We start from the raw sequence: 23,501 nt of genomic DNA on the forward strand, positions 1-23,501 counted from the left end.
GAAAGTACACATGGACGTGTCAGGTGCATAAGAACAATCCTAAAGGAAAAATGGGTTGCGTTGGACATTTTCAGTTAGGAACTTTAGCGCCTTTTTACTGACCGTGAAAAGGATAACTGGTAAGCCACTTCCAAGGAGACCAACTGTGTTTGCGTGTGATAAAACTCAAGCTTTCAAACCCCTCTCTGCAGCACTGACCTCGACACTTCTAATCCTTAAACCATTTGCTAGATGAGATTCGAGGTGCCACTAACAAGAGGTCACTTGTTGGTTTGTTTATTAGTATCCTAGGGTGGAATGCATCTGTATATGAAGGATATTTCTAAATGACTGCCCCTGTGACATTATAAAATTATGCAAATGGGTTTTGATATAACTGAGAACAGAAAGTTTTTTTTGGTAGACCCCCACACACACACTCCAACTAACATTCATGAAATGCCGTTTGGCACTGTAACAAACACAGTGCCAGCAAATGGCTGAAGTTCTCTCATTATTAGTGTATCCCCACTTCCTTCTGTAGACTAGATGAGACTATTCCCTGTATCCTCTTTAACTGGCAGCGTGTGCCCACAGATTAAACACAGAAGCAAGTAGGGAAATCTTCCTGTCATCTGTTAAGCTGGATACCAGACCAGCTTTGCATTAAGACAAAGCTTTCTCAGTGGTGCTAGTGGTGGTGATCTTGATTCAGTGCTATAGCCTTACACATCTTCCCTCTCAAGCTCGTGGGACCAAGAAGAAATAATGAGAAGATTAGCCTGGACTGTGACTAGTCGGGAATCTCTGCTCTGCCCCTTTTAGAACGTCGTCTGCTGGCTCTTCCTGAACATTCATTACGTAGGGAATGACGTGGTGGAGGAAATGCAGGCACTGGACTTGACAAAGATCTGGCTTCTCACCTCACCACTGGCTTGATTTCACTTCTTTTGAGCTAATATTCTCATTCGTATTCACGTGGGGGGGTGGGGGTGGCAGCTACCTTACAGAGATGCTATACAGACAAACTAGATCTCACTAAAGCAGCTAATTGGATAGATATTACAGTAAGGGTTGACCTCTTTCCCCATTACACTTGGGTAACCAGAACTGAAGAGCACCCCTGCAGCCTGATTTGAGGAGTCATTTATGCCTTTCTGAAAGAGATGTCCTCTGTGAGTGCCGGCCTCCTGTTTAGTCTTACCCTCTTGTTCACAGGCCTACAGGTACTCGGCCTTTCTTTCCATCTAAGGCCTTCATATATATATATTGTTTCCTTGGAACTGAAAGTACAGGATTACTTTTTCATGAAAACCATCTTTAAAGGGGTCATTTTATTTTTGAAAAACCTCTCTTTAGAGTACAGAAATTGTAACCATATACAAAAGTAAATACACAGAGACAGACAGACATTGATAGACATTTACCATTGCAGGGGCTCTAGCCAGTTCACAAGCACGGCTCTGGCAGGCTTTGCCTTTCTCCCTCATTCCCTCTCCCTTGCTACAAAGCATTAGGTTACATCCCCACAGCTGGCCACCAAGGTCTGGCCACTTATTTCGCCATTTCCTCCTCCCAAGACTGACTACCAAGATCCAGCTATCAAAGGATTAAAGTCCAGCAATGAAAAGCCCCCTTTGGCTCACCTAATTAACCTGCCCAATTAAAATTAAACACCTCATCCCAACACAAGGTTTTCCCTTGTGTTTTGGTTGTGAGCCTCGCCTTTAACAACTGAGCCATCTCTCCAGCCCCTCTCTTACCTTTATAAACTGTCATTTGCCTATGGGCCATGTCTGTCTCCTCTCTATCCAGAGGCAGTTCTTTGTCCCACTCCTGGACAAATCCCCCTGACCCCTCTCCCTTGTTCCCTTCCCTGTCTTCCTCAACCTCCATCTCCTGTCTGTCTCTTCCCTGCCCTTTGGACCTCTGTGCTGAGGGCTTGGCCTTGGAGATCCTGCCCTGATATGGTTCCCTACAACCACAGTGCCACATTTTCCATTTTCTGGGTATAGTACAGTTTATATCCCAGCACTCAGGAAGGCCGAGTCAGGAGGATCATAGAATCATGAGCCCTGAGCTAGCCTTGGCTAAGCTAGCCTGGGCTATATAGTGATCCTTTTTTTTTTTTTTTTTTTTTTTTTTTAAGCAAGCGGTGTAGGGATTAGATAGATGGTTCAATGATTCAGAAAACTGACAGCTCTTTCATAGGACCCAGGTTCCATTCCCAACATAACATAGCAGCTCACAACCATCTGTTACTTCCAGGGGATCTGACCCCCTCTTCTGGCCCCCAAAGACAACAGACATGCATGCAGCAGACAGACATGAAGGCAAAACATCCATATACATAAAAAAATTTAACAAAAAATTAGTTTACATATCATGTCTCCATCATGCCTGATCTTTTCCCATATCCCATAATTAAAGCAAATTCCAGGGGTCACTTCATTTTTATTTCAATGTGTTGCTCAAAATCTTAACAATATACTGAAAAAGATTCTTTAAGTCTTTCTGACTTAACATCATTGGCATCAGATCTTACATATATATTCTGATGATCTTAAATGTGTATCTCCATCTGTCATATTTCCCCCATGACTTACATGCACTTGAAAAGTGTATTTTCAGTGAAACATGCCCAAAACAGAACTTGATTGTTCCCTGTAAGAACATCCTGTCCCAAGTCTTCCCTTCTTGTAGATGGCCCACCACCCATCCATTTGTTCATGCCAGAAAACAGAATCGTCTTTGGTTCTTCTCTTGGGCCTTCCTCCAAGGATTCAAAATATTAAGTCCTGCCGACTAAACTTCCAAAATACACACCACATCTATGCCCTCATTTGCATCTCCCTGGTCTGCCTTACCGAGTCTTTAACCTCATTTACTGTATGTAGTATTTTGATAATTCTTCTTGCCCAGTCTCTTGGCCTTTTTCTCTTTAAAATAGCCTAGTATTCCTAAAGGCAAAATCTTATTGTTTACCCACGGTAATGAGGTCTCTGCATAAGACATCCGCCTGCCAGCTTGGTCTGTCTCCAGTCTCTCACCTCCTTCTCCATAGTCTTCTCAAGAGTATTAGCTTTCTGTTTCTCAGGTATGATGAACATGATCCTTTGCTGGGCCCCTTTATCAGTGATAACCTACCCTATAGGTTGTTGTATAGCATGACTGAGCTTATATAAAGGGCTCAGGAGGAACAAGGAGGTACTCTCTTAGGACAGTTGACAAAGTCTGGAGACATTTTTTGGGTTATCACAGCCAGGAAGGCAGAAAATACTGGGATGCTCCTGGTGTGTAGCTAGCTCTCCACAACAGAGTTATCTTGCTCAAAAATGTTAGTAATGCCACTTGTGAGAAACATGGTTTAGAAAAGGCACGTGATAAGTACTATATATGCTTTGGCTACTGTTATTACAGTTGTTGCTGTTATGAGAACAAGCCTGCCTCGGGTGCCATTGTTAGACGTGTATTTAAGTGCGGTGCCTCGCACTCAGCAAATGTGGACTACTATCAGAGGGACAGTTATCTATGAACATTCCCTGCAAGAGCAGCTCCTATTTGAAGAAATACTTTTTCAGTGTAAATAATTACTCTTTTGGCTTGTTTAGGGTTTTTCAAAATGGAACACATCTGTATTCATTATTACTTCATATTTCTTTTTAAAATTTTTCTATTATTTTTATTTGTTTTTTAAATTAACCTACAGAGTAATGGATTTCATTATGACATTTTCGTATAGTTTGCAGCCTTCATCTCCAACTCTCCTTCTGTACCCCCGTGCTCTCCAGCTGGTCCCGCTTCCCCACAGTAGTCCCTCGTCTACATTTATGTTACCTGTCTTCTACCACCCTCTTTGTCCTCTCCCCTCTTGACATCTTTGCCCCACCCCATGGCCTTCCTTTTTATCTCACAAACTACACTTCACCTCCTTCTATTTCAATTAAAACAATTTTCCTTTTAAAGTACTCTTACAATCAGGCATTTACTGAGTCTGTACAAGGGGCTTCTCCCGTGCCTTATGCTCCCAGAATGGTAGAAAGAATGTGGGCGTCAGGGTCGGACAGCATTACTTCACCATTCCACACTGCCACCTCTGTACTCAGATGGTCTCAGGCAGGTCGTTTGCTTCTTTAAGCCTCAGTTTTCCCTCTTTGAAGTGGGAAGACTTGCTTCTGTGTCTGAACACTTAGGTGCATTACATGGGAAGTGCATAGCATATGAGTACTGTCCCGAGAGCTCGTTGTCTCAGTCGGTACTCATTCCCATTGCATTTGGTACAAACTCTTTCCTGCTCTGACTCATGGAGCAAAGGAAGGTAAGAATGAGGGGAGAGCCGTCTCCAGTGCTTCCTGGCCTGTGGAGATGGTGCGAACCCCCATATACCTCCTAGGCTAGTGTCCTTGATGAGTTGAGAGTTGGGCATTTTTTTCTAAGAGCCTGTCTTTTCAGGAAATGCATCTCTCTCACCATATTCTTCAAAAGCAAACCAAGGCTGAAAGGAGGATGCTGAGTCATTGAGAATAGTAACGTTATTTTAGTGATCTTCTCCAAAATGAATTTATCTGCTGTTAATTTGCACAGATGCCATTCTGACTTTGTATTTCACATGATTTTAAAACTGTAACTTTTAAAAAACTATAACTTTTCTTAGTTTTATACAGGTGACAGTGGTTTACTGATGGCCTGTGTTCTTCCTTGCTTTGCAATCCAGTGCCTTGAGAATACTTCAAATGGCTATCACATCTGTTTTTATTTTTTACGTGGACCCCGTAGAGTGTCAAGAAATAAGAGCCTATTTCAAAACTTTGCACCTGCCTGCAGTGTCCTGTGTGCACATGGTTTCTACACAGGAACTCCTGTGTTTGACCACATTCTGTTACACAGTAGCAGGACCCCATCCAATCTCAGTTAAAGGTTAATCTTGGTTCAGGATAAGAAGTTTGACGTTTCAAAGGCTGTGGAAGATTAGTGGGAAATTGGACTTACTAGATAGTGATCAATAGATATCTTTCCCACCTGAGAATGCCAGTGATTGGGAAATGTGGCAAAATCAAGTTGGTGACTTAGAGCATTAAGAAATGTCACCATGGTGGGGGTCCTAGAAGTGCAGACACAAAAAGAAATGGACTTTGACTTTGGCTGGGTTTTCCCCCCTCTCTTCCCTACCGTCAGGTTTTAAAGGTGTGGGTCATGATAGCTCACCTTGAAAGTTGATGGCTGATCCCACTTCTGCAAAGGCCATTGTCCCTCGAAACCCTAGAAGTAAACAGCCCAGGAGACCAAAAAACAGAACCATGAAACATTCCTCTGATGTTCAGATTTTAGGAATAAGACTCTTTAAAAATTGCATTAATTTATTGGTGGTTTTGAACACGTAGAGATGTCTGTAGTCGCTGAAAAAAGCTGACAGGTAAAATATAAAATGCTGTTTGCCCCAAGACACACACAGTCTCAGTAGAATTCTGGTTTCATTAGCTGCCCTTCTGAAGCTGAACAAAGATGGTTGAATTTGAAACTTAAAGTGGAACTAAAATTATGGAAATATTTAGATACAGAAAGGCCTTTAATCTGTACTGGTGGGAAATTTGATTTGCCTATTAAAAGGTACATTCAGACATTTAACAGAATTCTTACAAAAATCTGTCTTGAACAAATTTTCCAGGAAAAAAAAAAAGATTATTTCATTTGATGCTATAATGATTAATCCTACCACCTGGGTAAAGCAAGCGAGCTTTCACATGGGAGATTGTTTCCATAACTTTGAATTATGTATGAATATTGCAGACTGATGAGATGTAACGTCCAAGGGATTTATTAGATAACAGACAAACCTGTAGCAGTGTGTCTGTTGCTTTTGAACTCCTTACATTCATTCCACAAATTCAGAATAATCTCTGTGGCAAATATGACAGTTTTTAAAGTGTTAGGTCAAACATATCAAATTGCAATTAAAAAAACACTTTTTAATGAAAAGTTGGTTAAAGTTTTTAGATACAGTCCCCCCCAGGATCTGTTGGGGTTTGATTTCAAGGTTTCCTTGGATACCAAAACAAAATCTGAATGCCTGAGTCTCTCTGTAAAATGATACAGGGTTTATCCTACATATAACCTCATGTAGACATTTTGTTTTGTTTTTTCTTAAGACAGAATCTGGTCGTCTAGCCTAGGCGAACCTTACACTCACTATGTAACTTAATCTGGCCTTGAGCTCTCAGTTCAAGTCTTCCTGCGTCAGCTTTCTGAGGGCTGGTCTTACCGAAGTGTCCCATCATGCATGTCTCTTTATAGACTTCAGCTTCTTTCTTGATCACTTATCATAGCCTAGTCCAATGTAAATGCTGTGTGACTAGTATTTTTCTCTTTTGTTTAGGGAATAATGGGAAGAAATAAAGCGTGTATGCTCAATATTGGTCCACTTTTTTCCTGGATGTTTTCTGTCTGAGTATATAGAACCCAAGGATCCCAAGAGCCGGCTGTGCAGTCGGATGCACATCAACTTCCATTATGAAAATAGAATGACTACTGATGGGCACAGAGAGGCTAAGCCAGTTTGGCAGAACCTGAAGATTAAGGACTTAGATATCATTAGCATAGTTATTACAAACTCTCCACCTTCTGTTTCAGGACTAGAGACTCTTTGAAAGGAATTTAAATAGCAGAGCTATAAAAAAAACCTCTCAGGTCATTCATTACTTAAACATAGTCTTGTTTTATAAAAATGAATATGAAATTTACTTTCCTTGAAAAAATACCTAGTTGGTCATTATTTTACGATTTCAACACGTGTTAGCCTGTATAAGACTTTCAAATTGTATTCTTCATGATTTTCATTTTGTAGGACTTTCCCCCACTGATCTCTTGAATGAGACGGCGAGTTTTCATCGTCTCTGTTATTTCCTTCCTCATAGTGTCATTAGTTCAGAAGAGCAAAGTGCTAAGACATCAACTGGCAGCGTCTAATTTCCACACAAGTGTTCCATCACACCCGACGTCTCCCAGAGAGACGGTGGTGAGGCGTCCTGTCAGGAGATAAAGCCTGTACGAAGGATCACTTTAGAATCCAAGAAGATTTTCTGATTATGTTGATCATTTGTTTTCTTAAGAAATGATCCAAACTCCTTTATGCAATTAATGTGCCTGCTCTGACACTAAGAGGCAGGTCTTCGCGTCTTCTCTTGGTTCTCTGTCTCTTTCTGATGTTTACATTAGGAATGAGTTACTCTTGGTCATGTGGCCTCAGTTCTTCAGTTTTTGTCTCTGTGGTACTACGTGCAGTTCAGCTCTTAGAACCTCTCTTTTTTTTCCTCTCCTTTACCCTCTTACTACTGTAATAATACAAAGAGCTGTTCTTCTGTTGGGCATTAACACATGACATATCACTGATGCATTCTGAAAGTTCTTACTCCTTTTAAGACTGTCACTGTAAATGCAGGTTAAACATGTCAACATACATTTGCAAATTCATAAAGCTGTTGCATAAATTTCTACGGTTGACAGGCATTTTAACTGGTAACCTTGTGTACCAGTGTATTCTAACCTGTTATGTATTCTGTGCTGCCCTGGTCCTCAAAGGGTTAATAAATCTAGCTTTTATGCTTAGCTCCCCAAAGGTAATTTGGCACAGTTCCAAGACCAAGCCCCTATAGTAAAGGTCAAGGTGCAGTGGGTGTTCCTGAGGTGCAGTATTCGAGTGTCATATTCATAGCTGTACAGCTTGGAACTCTTCAAAGCTCGGTGGCCTCTGCTCGGTTGGTTTCAGAACATGGCTAACAGGTTTGAGGAGACCCTGTGAAAATGTGCTTCAATGGGGAATTGTGTGAGCGAGTACAGCGGGTGAGTCTTTGATATTTCTTGCTTTTTAGCGTCCGTGTTTCGTTTGTCCACACCCTTAGAGCAAAGTTCTGTATTATGTATGTGGAACAGACCCATGGATTCCAGAGGTTAACAACAGCTGCTCTTGCAGTGGTTTTCCCAGTAACCCATCCCCAGCACCAAGGTAGGAAAGCAGGCATGGCAAACACACAACTATAACCAGCACTGGAGCACATCCGGCCTAAATGGTGAGCTCCAAGTTCAGTGAGAGACTCTGTCTTTAAAAACAAAAGTGTGGTGGAGAATAGAAGAAAAAAAGGCAGCTGACATCAACTTCTGTCCCCCAAACACCCCTGCACAAGTAAGTGCATACACGCATTCATGTGCACTATATAAATAAGCTAACTTGAAAATAAAAAAGACCAAGAGCAAGTACAGAGCTTAGGGGTCCCTGACAGTCTGTCTGACATCGAATCCAGGACCTAGCATATACTAGACAAGCACTTTCCCACAAGCTATTCTCGGCCCATTTAAATGTCTTTTACTCTGAGACAGCCTTGCTCTGTTGCCCAGGCTAGCCTTGTAGTCACAATGGAGCCCAGGCAGGCCTTGAGTTGTAATCCTTTGGTTTTAGCCTCCCCAATAGCTGAGATTACAGACCTGTACCACCAAACCCCAGAGGTGACAAGCACGCCCCAGTGCTTTTCTCTGCCCCCGTCCCCAGTGCTGGGACATTCCACCTGTGTGCTAATTTGTATGGGTTCTGGGGATCTGAATGCATGTCCTTTTCTTGCACAGTAAGTACTCTTATCAACTGAGTAGTCTCTTCAGCCCACAAGTTTCCGTAAGAGATTGTACTTCTGTGTCATTAAAGCATACATCAAGTACAGATTTAAGGGGGTAATCTGAAGGAGTACCTTCTTACCAGTCTTTTATTTTAAAAGTTATGCATGTATCTGGACAGAAATGTAAGCCTAGAAATCTGCTGGGTACACAACTTCAGAAATACTGTTTCCAAGCCAACAGAGCCTGAGGTCTTCATACCAGCAGTGTAGAGTGAACTGGAAGTTCCATTATGGGCTCTGGCTCTTGGGGATAGGAGAAGTGAGAAGGAATTTCTCCTCCAGCAGTCAGCAGGGTAGTCAGTGTAAACATGCTGCCTCTTCTCATTGGGCTACTGTAGTCATCAAAGCCAAAAAGCGAGGCCTTCCGCACAAAGCCGGTTTCTCGTGAGAGGAGACATCATAAGGACGTGATAACAAGGAGCTTGGCTCTCTCGTCTCAGTAAAGCCAAAGTGAAGTGACACTTCCGAGCCACTCCGAGGCACACTTAGCATCGAGATTGGATGTAACTGAGTAGTTATGCACATACTTAAGAAGAAAGAAAATTCTCTTTGCTGGGCAAAAGTTAACATAAACTACTTCTAATTTCAAGGCAGCACATTTTGTATAACTAGAAAATATCTTTTCTTCTTTGAGAGGAAAAAAATGTTAAAGTTTCGACATTGTCCTTCCACAGTCGGATGTAGTGGTTTCCTAGAAGGACAGTCCATAGTCAATCGGTGAGCTCTAGGTTCAGTGAAAGACCCTGCCTCAAAAAAGCAAGAAAAGTCGTTGAGGACCATTGGTATCATCCTCTGTCCTGAAGACGGACATCCACACATGCAGCCCCCCACACCCCAAAAAAGTTTCTTATCCTTGTTTCTCTTTGCCCACAAAGAAGTCAGGAAGAGTATGATGAGATTTGATGGTCTCAGAACACTTCTCAGACCCGGGAGCCTTTAAAGACACCTGATCTTGAATATATCTCATTGGCCAACAACTTGAGATTTGCTGGCTTGGCTGTTTTATTCTCCAGCAGTTAGTGGCCATTTGATGGTCTTGTACTTCATGACCATAGAATAGAGACTGTTTCCATCAGGAGTGGGGACACTGGGAAGAGATGGCTAAAAGCCAGTGAGCTGGCAGTGGGGAAAAGAGAAAGCTTGATCTCTGACTGCTTGCTGGCCAGCAGGATGCTCCAGACTTGTTTCCTTAAAGGCGATTAGCTCAAGAGTTAAGCTCTCTTTTCATTTCCCTTCCTCCTATACCATGTAGATGAAAGCTGGCCCTTCTATCTACCTGCCATTAACTTACAAACTTATCCTTTACTCACATTGTATAATCACAATTTTACTCCTAATTCTTCCTAAATACCTCAGTAAATATCTTAACATGTAGCAAATACTATGTGGTAAGTAAAGTAAATAAAGTGTGATACTTACTATAGTAGTAAGTAGATACTTACTAAGTAGTACTCTTAAGGAATATGATAAATATGGTAAATACACCAACTGATTTGCTAAATTCTTGAGTATTTTCCACTTTAATCAGTTAAGCATTCATTAGCTTTTATGGTTACCTCTTCTCACTTAAAAAAAGAAAAATGTAGATTTAACGATCATTTATGAAGCTCTTAGATTCTTTCTAGCTCTGGCTGGCCTGGAACTTATTATATAAACCAGGCTGGCCTGGAACTCCCAGAGATACACACCTTCATCTGCCTCCCAAATGCTGGGGTTAAAGACCTGTGCCACCACAACCTGCTCTATAAATCTAAAGTTAATAGAACTTTTGAATACAGATTTGATGGGCTACCTCATTCGTTTCAGTCGTGTGACCCATGAAGTGGCAGAGGAACTTTCTCCTCGGGATCCAAGAACTTCTGTGAAGCAAGATGGCAGTTCAGTCACACCAACACCGCCTCCACCTAACCTGGAAAGGGAAGAAGAAAAAGATGACACATCGGATCCTACCGACGTGAGTCCCTGCAGCGCAACCTACAGCAACTTAGGTAAGTACAAAGGTTATATAGACAGTACTGACTAAATGCTGTATTTTCCTGGAGGGTCAAAAGTTACAACGTTGGGGTTATAAATCTACATTTGCTTCAAAACATAATATTCAGGTTTTACTAGGCTTATTTTAAATGCCTGCTGCCATGAGCCCTGTGCCATGTGCTAAGGGTGCTGTGTAGACCTTGGAAGAGTCAACCTGAAGAAAAGAAGGGAACTTGAATTCAGCATAACATGAGAAATACAACTGTGGAAACACCCGTGGTCTGTTTTTCATGTTGTACAAAGAAGGATGTCAAAAGAAGCCTCCCAGAAATCACTCCTGAGCTGATTTAACTCACGTCAGCGAGAAGAAAGAATGTTCCAGACAGAGGCAATAAGTGAACAAGGCCAAGGAGATACAGAATAGGTTGGTGCCACAGCCATTAAGGTTGCTGCAATATGGAGCATTAGATAAGATGTATTTCAGGTTAAAATCTTAGACCTTTTGTTATTTGTGACAGTGACCCATAAAAGGGCTTCAAGAAGACAGAATGGCATGAGTTAAAATGGTTACACATAGGCTATGATGTTTGGTAGCAGGTACTATTACTGCAGGACTACATGACAGGGTGAGGGGAGGCCTCAGTCAAGGTAGGGAGAATAGTGGACAAACTGAAGGAGTATTTCAGGGCAAAATATACACAGGATAAAATAGTGCGAAGGGTGGGATTTCTGGCTTGTATCAGCAGACTCACTCGTAGTGTGAGTCCTGTCATTGGAGGTATTTAGGCAGGAGCTGACAGACTGTCACAGACCTGCGATAATAAGAACGTGTAAGGAGGCTAAGCAGAATCGCTTCAGAGTTGTCTGCAGAGCTTCCTCAGGTCTCTACTCTCTTCACTGACTTCCTGAGATTCCCAGTGACTTCTGAGTGATCTCCTTCCCTTGAGAATCACACAGTTTCTTTTCTTCTGAAAAGGAAAGCCTGGAACAGCATAAGGGGTTTGGTGTTTTATCTCCTGTGGGGAAGATGTGAGCAACAAGGACTGCCTGCAGGATCGTGTTCCAGCAAGACTCTCAGGAACCACCGACCCTGTATAGAACCACTGGAGTCTGTCTCTGAAAGACCCAGTTCCTCATCTCCCTGCTTTGTCTTTTTTCCTCCATCATGTTATTTTAAGGAAAAGAGATACCAGATTCAGCCTTGTATACTTGAAAATTGAAAACAATAGGTGTCTTAATTTATATGTCCACAAGATTGAAGCCTTAGGAGAAATGCTCTAATGTCTGAGAGACTCAGTCAGAACAAGCCTCAAGTACTTGAAATTATATTCTACAAGAAAAGACTTCTAATTCTAGTTCCAGTAAACTTTATAGTTGAGTGGTTTATTGGACTTTTCTCATTCCTTTATATTTTTAGAAGTACATTATAAGATGGAGCTTTTACTTACCTCATGCCCTAAAATAGCATATCAGGAATTATATGAGTAGGTATCTTTGCTATGCCAAAAGTTCTTTCATGACAGCCTCAGTAACATGTATCACAATTGTTAGGGATTAATACTATACGGCACCTCTCCCTAAAATTTTCTATTAGCGACTGGCTGGGACATCTTACACCTGGAACCCCAACACTGGGGAGCCTAAGCCAGGAGAATCATGACCTTGAGATTAACCTTGGCTTCTTAATAAGACTTTGTCCCCTCCAAAAAAATAAAGAAGAAAAAAGAAAAAGTGGGGCACAGTGGCACATGCCTTAATCCCAGCGCTTTGTAAGTGGAGGTAGAAAGGTCAGGGACCCGTGTCATCCTCAGCTGTAGAGTAGTGACTTTCAGGCCAGGCTGAGCTACATGAGACCCTACCTCAAAATTAATTAATCAATTAAAAATTTACAAGCTTAACTGTAAGTTTAGTTATTTTATCTTGTTAGATAAGGGAAGCAAAGCAGAGGAGTTTGAACCAAGATTAGAACCCAGAGAGTCTTAGGTGCTCGTCGCTCTAGTGCTCTCAATCCAATTGAATTCTTGTAAAGCCCTGATGGGTTGTGACTTTTCAATCATCGATTTTCAGACACAAAATTAAAGACTTCAAAAAATTATAGTTACTTAGAGTCCAAAACTGCAAGATGTCCTGTGAGAAAGACTGGTCGCTTTCCATTGAGTTTAGCTCAGTGGTAGAGCTCTTGCCTAGCAGTGGGAAGACCCTGAGTTCAGTGCCCAGCACCAGAAGAAAGGAAAAGGCATGGACTGCTTTCCTTTCTCATAAGTACATGATCCTATGCCCAGTCTTCCTTTGGGATTTTTTTTTTTTTTGTTATTTTTAAAAACAAACAAAAACCTTGCAAGTAAAAATATCATACACCCAGATTCACCAGACCTAAAGTCTAATCATCTCATTGAGCACTTGCAGCCGTGCTGAAGCTGTCCCACTTCATTGTGGATTTTATACTTTAACTCTCAACCACCAAAAAGCGAACAGTCCGTGCAAAGTTAGACCTAGAAAAATAATTAGCTTCAAGCCTTCTTTAAGTGTTTCAGTAGCTCTGTGCTTGACTTCATAACAAACCTGATACATGTGTAATTCTTCTGCTTAGGAGGAGGAGTAGTTAAGGTTGATTCCATCAGTTCTAGAAGTGGAGGGTTTGGGTTTATTGCCATTTTCCCTGGTGGAACAAGTATGTGGGCGGCATTTGGAGCTCTATTTTTTTTAAGACATTTAGCAAATCATCTCCATGCAGTTTTAAGCTCCCCCATTGGGTAATTTTCTGTGATTTAAAGCTCCAGTAACCTGTTTTTCAAATGGTATTGTTGAGCTGAACTTGGTAACCCGTACCTGTAATCCTGGCACTTAAGAAGTGAGCATGAGGTCAGGAGTTCGAGGTCATCCTGGGAAACATGGGACCCTGTCTTAAAAACAAATAGGGGTCGGGGTCAGGGAAATGGGACTATATGCAAATGCTGTGCAAACATTAAGACCTTAGTTTAAATCCCTGGTACCCACACAAGAAGCCAAGTTGGGCCACGCATGCCTGTAACCCCAGCACTATAGGGACAGGGACAGGAAGCTTCATGGGGCATGTTAGCTGCCAGCCTGGCCCCAGGTTTTGTGTGAGAGCCTATCTGATGGAAACAAGGTAGGTCTTTAGAGCAGGACACCCAAAGTGATGGCGACTTCACTCGGGATGTCGACCACATGGACCACAAGACAAACTGGCCTTGACCACATAATCTTGCTCAATCCAAATTTTAGAGCATGTCTGTACCCAAAGCAATTTCCCAAAGAAGTGATAGAATATCCATTTTCATTAAACCTTTAATGGTTTTCTTTTTCTTTCTTTCTTTCTTTCTTTCTTTCTTTCTTTCTTTCTTTCTTTCTTATGTCTATCTTAAAATGTCATGAAGAAGGGTCACTGGTTGTCTTTTATGTGGGTGTGTCTGACTACTTCTTTATCTGGCTGGAGTCAGAAGTGTGTAAGAAGTTTTACTCTGTTGAAACCCAGCTGATAACTTTAAGTCTCCTTCATTCACTTTGTAACTAAGGACTCTATACACTGCTTTTTTAAAAGCTCAATCAAGTCTCCCTTTACTCTACATATTTTTGGCTTCCTCGTCTTTCTGTATTCTTACAGCCTAGCACATTATCTAAAACACACAGGAGGTGCTAAGAGTGTGTTTGAATAAATGAGCTAAAAATGACGGCTGGGTTTGACTTTTGTAGGTTCCCAGATGAAAGAAATCTGACTGTTCCCAGGAAAGTTCACGCAAGAGACTTTCAAGTCATGGTTTGCATGCTCTATTAATCTATTGACCTGGCTTATTTTTTCTACTTTTGGACTCAATGCATAAATTTTCTAATTAAGGAACTGTGTGAACTTTGCCTCTCTCTCCCATGGGTCTCCATAAGAGTCTGTCCACAAACTTCATTTCAGTTATTTTGAGCAAATCCTTAAAGCTTCCCCCTTCAGACACCAAGGCCAAGCACCAGAGCCTCCTGCCTGCAGCACATTGTTTGTCAGAAGTGAAGTGGGCATCCATACATGCATTCCTGCATTGGACTGCTGGTCTTGGTGTGAGTATAGAGGACCATTAGAAATGCCTGCTCCTAAGAAGTCATCCTGAGGAGCGCCTTACGACTCATCTGTGTGCACAGTGATTACTGAGCAGAAAGCATTGCATACACTGGAATGTTACTTATGCGACCAAAGATGAAAGCATTACAGTTACGGGCTATCAAGATGGCTCGGCAGAGAAAGGCATTTGCCAGCAGGCCAGACAAATCTGAGTCAAATGCCTGGAACCCACGTGAACCAGTTCACCAAAATTGTCTCCTGAGGTGTGCACATAGGTGTGCACACACATGGGCACACAAACACATACACACAAAATAAACAAATAGTAAATACATATTTTAAGAAGAATTGCAGTTAACATTATCTGGAACTTTAAAAAAAAGCTGAAGTTGACAATTTTGAACATTTGTTTGAGCATTTGTTATACCTCCTATAATTGTAATTATTTCTATTAAAAGAAATGGATTTTTGCTCCTAAATTAGTTGGCATTCATATTTTAAAATAGTTTTTATATCTGAGAGTTAGTTAATAGAGTACAGTATTCAAATTACATAGATAACTTACCCTAAATAAATGATCTATGGCTTTGGGGAGGGTTTCTGTAACAAGACTGTGTAAACACTGGACCTGTCAGCTGCTACAGCACTGGCATTCTTTAAAAGCAGTGATCTATTTGAGGATACATGCAAGTGGTCTCTGGAAGCCAGCCAGTTTTATTATTTGACAGGAAGTTGTTGTACCCCATGGCTTGCCAGTTGTTGCTTCTATTTCACTTTGCTCGGTCCCCCCAGCACAGTAAGAACAGAATGCTTGGCAGAGGAGGTCCTCTCCTCCTAAGCTTCAGGAGCCTGCTGCTGTGGAACAGTGCTGGCCTGGCCAACCAGAGGCCCTATTCACTTGACACAGCTGGCGAACAGTGGCGGTGTACGGGATCTATAGAAAGTGCAGTGCATTGTTCCCATGTTTGGACATGGTTGTCTATTCATGTCTCTTTCTGCTCTCATGTATGTTACTTAACTTGAGATGAGGGTGTAGCTTAGGAATGAAAATTGAAACTGTACTTTAAATAGGAAGATATGTGCTGTTAATTGGAACTTTAATACTTCAATGTAGCCAACAGGTGTTTAATACCGAATGGCTGCAGTTGCAGGTAAGGAGCTGGGAACACTAGCATAGCCAGATCTTTTGGAGAGAAAGACATGAGGCCCTGTGATAATTGCTCTGTGCTGAAAGGTTAATGACAGCTTCTTTCTAGAAGAATCTAGGGCGAAACACTGCAGCTTTTACTAATACAAAATGGAGAACATTGAAAACTTTTTAGGAGAGCTGGGATTAAAGCTGATCCTGGGAGATCCGTGTGCATTGACTGGAGGCAGTGAGAGTGGTCAGGAAGCCATGCTTCCCTGTCTTGTGAGAATAAGGAGTGACCTGTGATCGAAGGACAGCTCCTGTTTAAAGGGGTCATTATTTAGGGCACTAAGACTAATGCTACGAGATCTCAAGCTAACACTTATTATGGTTTGTTTTTAATTTGCCTTTAATATTTCTATCACTATAATGACATAATTACTATTTTTAAGTTTTTCAGTATGCAATCATCTTTTAAAATATTTATTTTAGAAATTTCTTATTTCTTGTGTATTTATACCAGCCTTGTAAGTTTTAAGAGCCATCTATCAATCATTTTTATTCCTGGTGAGTTTTAAACCCCCTTGGAATTAGTCTCATCCCATTTTCCCCTTTCTACTGAGTTTTCATCTTTGCTTTGAGAAGGTAATGTGATACAGGATTGTCTTTGCCTGCTATTCTGAAGTCACGTTTCAGTGAAGAGAAATTACAGCCAAAGTGCAGAGCCAGAGAAGAAGACAGCAAGGCTTGAGGTTGGTTCAGTCCAAACATTGTCCAGAGGGCCATTTTAGCTTATAGCAGGGCAAGATTTGGAATAAATCTCTTTTTTCCCCCTTTTCTTTCCGTTTAGAAAGCTGGTATGCCACAAAAATGTGGAATATGTCATGTTCTATCTGCTGCTGCAAACTGAGCTTTGGTGTCTGGATCCCAGAGACTTCAGAAGAATGTGCCAGATTAAAAGTTTAAAATAAAAGCAACTAAGATACCAGACTTTGAGGACACTGACCCAAATGATCAGAATTTGTGATGTCGTCCCCTCTTTTTTTTTTTGAGAAAATAAAGCACAAAAACACAAAGCACTTTCAGATTTAGAAGATAGATTGACCTACTTGCAGGGACTGTGGAATGCTCCTGTTTCATTTAGAACAAGTTTCTGATTCCCTTGTGAAATGCCCAAGGCTCCCACGAGAGCCTGACTGCTGTTGAGGAGAGGGGCTGTGTCATTATTTTTATGTCTTGCTACTTGGGCTGTCTCTTTCTGTTTGGAATAACGACCAGTTCTTTTGGTTTTCTGCCCTTCAGTTCAGCAGACATTTACTGTCTGCTTGCCTGGCACCACATGAGATTCTGGAAGGATGTATGAAAAAAAAAAAAAAAAAACAAAAACAACACTGGGCATGAAAGCAAGAGAGCTAAGAGAACACAGAAAGAAGTGATAGCTTCCGTTTTGAAGTGAAGAGTAGAGGGCATCAGAGAAGGTTTGGCTGGGCCAGAGATTGAATACTACCTTACTAAGGCAAAAATACAGAAGTAAGGGCGGTGGAATAGTGGTTAAAAATGTGTATTGCTTTTGCAAAGGATCTGAGTTCAGTTCCCAGCACCCACATCAAGTGGCTCACAACCACCTGCAATTCCTACTCCAAGGGGCATTTGATGTCTCTGACCTCTGAAGGCACTACGCTTATGTACACACACATAAGTACAAATAAATTGGGAGTGGAGAGAAAGAGGGAGGGGGAGGGGGAGGGGGAGGGAGGGGGAGGGAGAGGGGGAGAGAGAGAGAGAGAGAGAGAGAGAGAGAGAGAGAGAGAGAGAGAGAGATTGAGATTAAATAACAGAATATGTGGACCCGAGGGATAAGTCAGCAGAAAACCCAGGTTTGGTTCCTAGCACACGTGGCAGTTGACAGACATCCGTGACCCCAGTTCTAAGGTACAGTGACAGGGTTAATTCATGTTGAAGAGTCACTAAGGAATAGTGTTAGATAAGACCAAGAACCAGCTGTGCCCCCAGCCCTCTTCCACCTGCCTGATAAGCACTAAAGAACAGCCTGTGATAGGCCTTGCCAGGCCGTACTTCCCTGATTCTCAGATAACTTTTAGGAAGGAAAATAAAGGCACTTCGGGAACTCACGATGCTACTCACAGCCACAAGTAATTCTGGTTTTCCTTATTTGGAGAAATGGTTAGAAAATGGCAGCCCATAAGACCTTTTCTTGGACCTGGATAAAAAAAAAAACTAGATAATGTTTTCTATCTCCATCTGTCTCTCTACTTAACTAGCCACTAATTCCCAGACAGATTCTTGCGTGGTCTCGTGTATAAAAATAGGACACAGTCCCTGCCGTCAGCAGGAAACTAGTAGGAAATTCCGACTGTGACCCGAGAGCAGTATATATGTATGCTTGGAGAAAAACATGCACAAGGCGTATCTGAGCTCCAAGGGAAGATCAGTCAGTTTGGGGGAATAGACTTAAACAGTCCCCAGAGGCAGAGTATTTGAAGGTGAGCAAGGAAGGCCAGGGAGATAGCTCAGCAGTTATAACTCAGAGTATCCTAGCATGTATGAGACCCTGGATTTGTCCTTCTACAGAGGGGAACAAATAACCCGAGATGAAATGAGTGGGAAATGTCATTCTGTTGTGTGGGTAGACCACATCTTGTGTACCAGTCACTAGGTGACAAACATTTGTGCTGTTTCCACTGTGGAGCTGTTATGAATAATGCAGCATGAGCATGTGTCCTGGTTTCTGCACGGGCATGTTTCCTTTGCAATGGGATATCCCGGTAGGAGTGCATATGCTGACTCGTGTGGTTCACTCTTTGAGCTTTCTAAGCTCTTTCTTTCTTTCCAAGCTCTTCTGTCTCAGATTCCTACTTGTAATGTACGATCATCCAGATTTCTCCACATCCTCACCAGTTGCCTACGGGTGTTATTATTGTTGTTTTATTCTTATTGTAATGATCCTAATAGATATGAGGTGTTGTGGTTTTGTGTCATTATTTGATGTGTAGCGACGTTGAGCACTTTCAGATATGTATTGGTCTATATTATCTTTGGAGAAATGTCTGTGAATTTCTTGCTCCTTTTAAAGAGTTCTTTATGTAGTCTAGTTGCAGGCTTCTTACCAAATATGCAGTGTGTATTTTTTTTCTTCCCTCTCTTGTTTTCCTTTTCATCTCTCTTTCTGCCCTTCCTCCCTCCCTCTTCTTTCTCCTTCTGGTGTCTGTCCAAAATCTTGCTATGTAGCAAGGCTATTCTCGGCCTCCAGAGTACCGGGTTTACAGGGATGTATAACAACGTCTGAAATTTTCTTTTTGCCTTCTTAAAGATGCCCTTTGAAGGATACGAGGTTTTATTTTTATTTTCACTTGTTGTAGCACACTTTTTTGTTATGTCATTTTACACTGGGTGTTATAACTAACTATTGCTCAACTCAAGGACACAGCCATTTATTTCTGTGCTTTGTCACATTTCTGGAGTGAGGCTATCGTTCAGTCATGCTTGACGCCCTGGGTTTGATCCCCAGCACTGAATAATACAGAGTTTTATAGTTTTAGCTCTCACTTTGACATCTTTTGTGCATTTTAGTTTACCTTTCTGTATAGTGTGAGATAGGGCTCCAACTTGGGTTTTGTTCTTGTCTCTTGTGTTCTGAATATGCTTTCACAGCCCCATCTGTTCTGTCCTCCACTGAATCATTTGACAGCCTTTGTCAATATAGTTGACCCCTTAATGTAAAGGTTGCTTTCTGACCTTGCAAACCGATTGGATTCATCTACAATGCTAGATGAATCTACCACACTCTATATATATTACTATAATTTTGTAATGAGCTAAACTATTTTTGGCCACTCTTAAGCCGCTTATGTTTCCACATGAATTTTAGGGTCCCCACATCAATTCTGCAAAAAAATCCAACTGAGATTTTGATGAGGATTACATTCAATCTGTAGGTCAATTTGGGGAATATTTCCATCTTAGCAATATTAAAGTCTCTGATCCATGAGTTTAAATAGACTGCATAAAATTAGTCATTTTAATAATGTGACTGATTTTTTTAATAACATGACTAATTTCCATTTATCCTGGTACTTTTTAATTTCTTTCAACGATGTTTTATAGTTTTCAACATGCAACTCTTGCTTAATTAAATTTATCCCTTAATACTTTAGTCTCTGTTACAAATAGGGTTATTTTCTTAATGTCAGTTTTAGATTAGTCATTACAATTAATTTTTGTATACTGATTATATTCTTGAAGTCTCACTAAACTGGTATATTCTTTTCTTCTTTTTGATTGCTAATGACAGGTTCACATGCAGTTCACAGTGGCCTCAAACTTACTGTGTAGCTGAAGATGGCTTTGACCTCTTGCTCCTGCCTTCATGCCTTGAGTGCTGAAATTATGTATATACTCCACCTTGTTCAGTTTAGTGATGTGCTGGGAATTGAACCCAAGGCACCTTGCATGCTAGGCAAGTGCTCTACCGTCTGAGCTAGAGTCACAGCCCTGGTATAGTACTTCAAATAAGTATTCATATAGCTCCTTGTGTGCTTTTCAAAATACAAAGTTATATCTATATGTAGAATAGATTTACTTCTTTCTTTCTTTTTAAAGATTTGTTTATTTTATGTATGTGAGTACACTGTCGCTTTCTTCACACACACCAAAAGAGGGCACTGGATCCCATTACAGATGGTTGTGAGCCACCATGTGGTTGCTGGGAATTGAACTCAGGATCTCAGGAAGAGCAGTCAGTGCTCTTAACCGCTGAGCTATCTCTCCAGCCCCAGGTTTACTTCTTTCTAACTTGGATGTTTTTATTTGTTACTATTTCCATGGGTAATGCTTGGGTATAATAGAATAAAGATGGCAATAACAGAAGTCCTTGTATTACTGACGTTAAGACAGAATCATCTAGTATCTTGTCACCAAGTATAATATTAGCTCTTGGTTTGATATACAAGCTATCAGACTGGGAAGTGGTGGTTCATGCTTTTAATTCCAGCCCTTGGGAGGCAGAGGCAGGTGGATCTCTCTTAGTTTGAGCTCACTCTTTGAGTGGATCTCTACAGAGTGAGTTTCAGTTTCAGTTAATGCTACACAGAAAAACCCTGTCAAAAAAAAAAAACAAAAAAAAAAAAAAAACAAAACAAAAAAAACCAACAACAACAAAACAAACAAACAAAAACTCAAGGGAAAAAACAAAAGAAGCTATCAGGCTGAGTATGTTCCCATCTGTTCCAATTTGTTGAGTGTTTTCATGGGGAGGCATTAGATTTTATCAGATATCTTTCTACAATTTTGAAAAGATCATATGAGATTCCTTTTTTTTTCTTTATTTTGTTAGTATAATATCCTGATTAATTACAAGGTGTTAAACCAACCATGAATTCTTTGGGTAAACCCAATTTGTTATGGCATATTATTGTGTTTATGATGTTTAAGTGTTGATATGTTCTATTGCTAATATCTTAATAGGTTTTTTCACTTATATTCATAAGTAAGATTAGTCTATAGTTTTCTTGGATGTCTTTGGTTTGGTTGTCTAGGTAACATTGCTCCTACAAAATTCAAGCTCTTCCCTTCCACTGTTTTAGGAGAGCTTGCAAAGGATTGGTAATAGTACTTTGGTTTAATTAATATTAAGCATTTGGTAGAATTTATCAGTGTTTCCATCTAGTCCTGAGTTTTTCTTCATGAGAAGGAAGTTAGTTGTTTGTTAGTTGTTAGTTAGTAAGTTAGTTAGTTCACTGTTAGTTGTATGTTAATAAAGATTAAACCCAAGAACTTGTGCATGCTGGGCAAGCGCTGCACCAAGCCGTATCCCGGTCTTAAAAACCCTTGCTCCTTTAGAGGTTTATATTCTTTTCTTTATTCTCTCCCTCTTCTTTCCTGTCCCCTCCTCCCCTGCACCCCCCATGCATTCTCTCTGTATATTTTTGTTTGTGTTTAATGCAGCTTTCTTCCTTATAAAAACACTGTTATGTGCTATTAATGGAGGCTGGCGATCCTTCAGTGTGTTGTATATGTGTGGTAGTTAGTAGTTTATTTAAACTCCTAGGTATTCTTAATCAAAGCACTATATATAAGAAGTAGAATTAATCATTATCACATCAGTTCTCACCGTTGATATTTCTTCAAGGATATGTTTCAGCAAAACAAGCCAGCACACATTAACATCCTCAGGAGCATCTATATCTGTGACTTTCCTCGTTGCTGTGACAAACACAGATCATAGAAGACAGCTTTGTTTTAGCTCACAGTCTAAGAGGTCAGTCTAGCTTGGTGGGGAAGTCACGGCAGTAGAAATATGAGGCAGCTTTGCATCTGCAGCTAGGCGGTAGAGAGAGCACTTGCCTACCGTCTTTTCTTTGATTCGGTTCAGGATCGCCATCCAAGGTATGGTGCTGCCCACATTTGGGCTCACATTTGGAGTGGCTCTCCGCACCCTAGTTAGCCTAATGCAGACATTCACAGATATATCCCCAAAGGCCTCCTAGGTGGTTCTAGATCATATCAGGTTGATAGTATTAACCATCCCGCCATCCACTTACTTGAACTCCGTATGATGATGAGTGGGAAAATGTGTTCATTTCCTAGGACTGTTGTGACAAAGCACCTGAGATAGGTCGTTGAATACAGCAGAAACTTAATCTTTGACAACGGTGAAGTCTAGGGACCTGACATGAAACTTCTGTCACAAAACCACGCTTCCTTTGAGACACTGAGTAGAATCTCTCCTTGCTTCTGCCTGGCACTTAATGATCGTCATCCATCTTTGGCATTTCTGGTTTACAGTTAAATCATTTCTGTCTCTGCCCCTGTCACCACATAGTGGTCTCCTTATTTGTCTTCACACTGTTTTCATCTTATTAGGATACCAGCCATATTTGATCGGCACCTTCCCTAACCTCAACTTTATCAGATGAGCAAAGACTTGATTTCCAAATGGGGACTTATTCATGGATACCAGACGTTAGGACCACAACATAGTGCCATCCATAACCAGACATTATGCTCTCCCTCTATCTCTCAAGTAAAGGCCTCGTTTTAAAAACATGACTAATTTTAGTACTCCTGTGGAACTTGGATGATATAGTTCTATCTTTAGAAAATAATGTCTTCTCTCCATTATGTAAAAAAACAAAGCATCACTGAACCTTTGTGTGTCTTGCCCTCTAAACATAACTATTAGAGCCATAAATGATATGTCCATATATGTAATGTAAGGTGCTATATACACTATAAAATTGAAATGATACTACAAGAAACAGAAGAATATTTTGTCAGGCTCTGTGCAGCGGTCTCATTGCTAGTTTCAATTCTGTTTTCAGTAGGACTCCCAGGTATTTTTTTGATCCGCAAGTGCTGTCATCTCTGCTGTCGCATGCAGATGTTTCTAGTGTCTCTCCTTTCTGGCATTGTGGTGTGGTGGCAGCTAACAATATTACTGGAGACAGGACTGGAAAATCTGGATTCCTTTTGAAAACAAAGCTCACCACCTGAACTCTGACAGAGAAATGCTGAGACACAGTTCACCTGTGTTACTCCAGTCGAGCTTTGGATTCGTACCTTCAGTGTTAGTTCCTTGGTTTCACATTTCATTTCAGTCAGAGCATTGACGACTGCTAGATTCCCCATGGCCACATCACACATTTCTACTTGTTCCAATTATGAAATGAGGTTA

General features: G+C 41.0%; 1 protein-coding gene across 8 annotated transcripts in view; it reads left to right on the forward strand.

Annotated features, from left to right (window-relative positions):
• The window catches only part of Peak1 (pseudopodium enriched atypical kinase 1), a 213,925-nt gene that overhangs the window by 163,744 nt on the left and 26,680 nt on the right, over positions 1-23,501 (forward strand). For 7 of the 8 annotated variants that reach the window (XM_076925696.1, XM_076925695.1, XM_076925698.1 and 4 more), the window contains one exon: positions 10,446-10,627. In XM_076925696.1, the coding sequence (XP_076781811.1) occupies positions 10,446-10,627 (182 nt within the window). Of the gene's footprint in view, positions 1-10,445; positions 10,628-14,327; positions 15,101-23,501 lie in introns of those variants that run through there. The other variant, XM_076925700.1, reaches the window with a different exon arrangement.

The sequence above is a fragment of the Arvicanthis niloticus genome, chromosome 26, assembly GCF_011762505.2.
Source record: "Arvicanthis niloticus isolate mArvNil1 chromosome 26, mArvNil1.pat.X, whole genome shotgun sequence".
NCBI lineage: Eukaryota > Metazoa > Chordata > Mammalia > Rodentia > Muridae > Arvicanthis > Arvicanthis niloticus.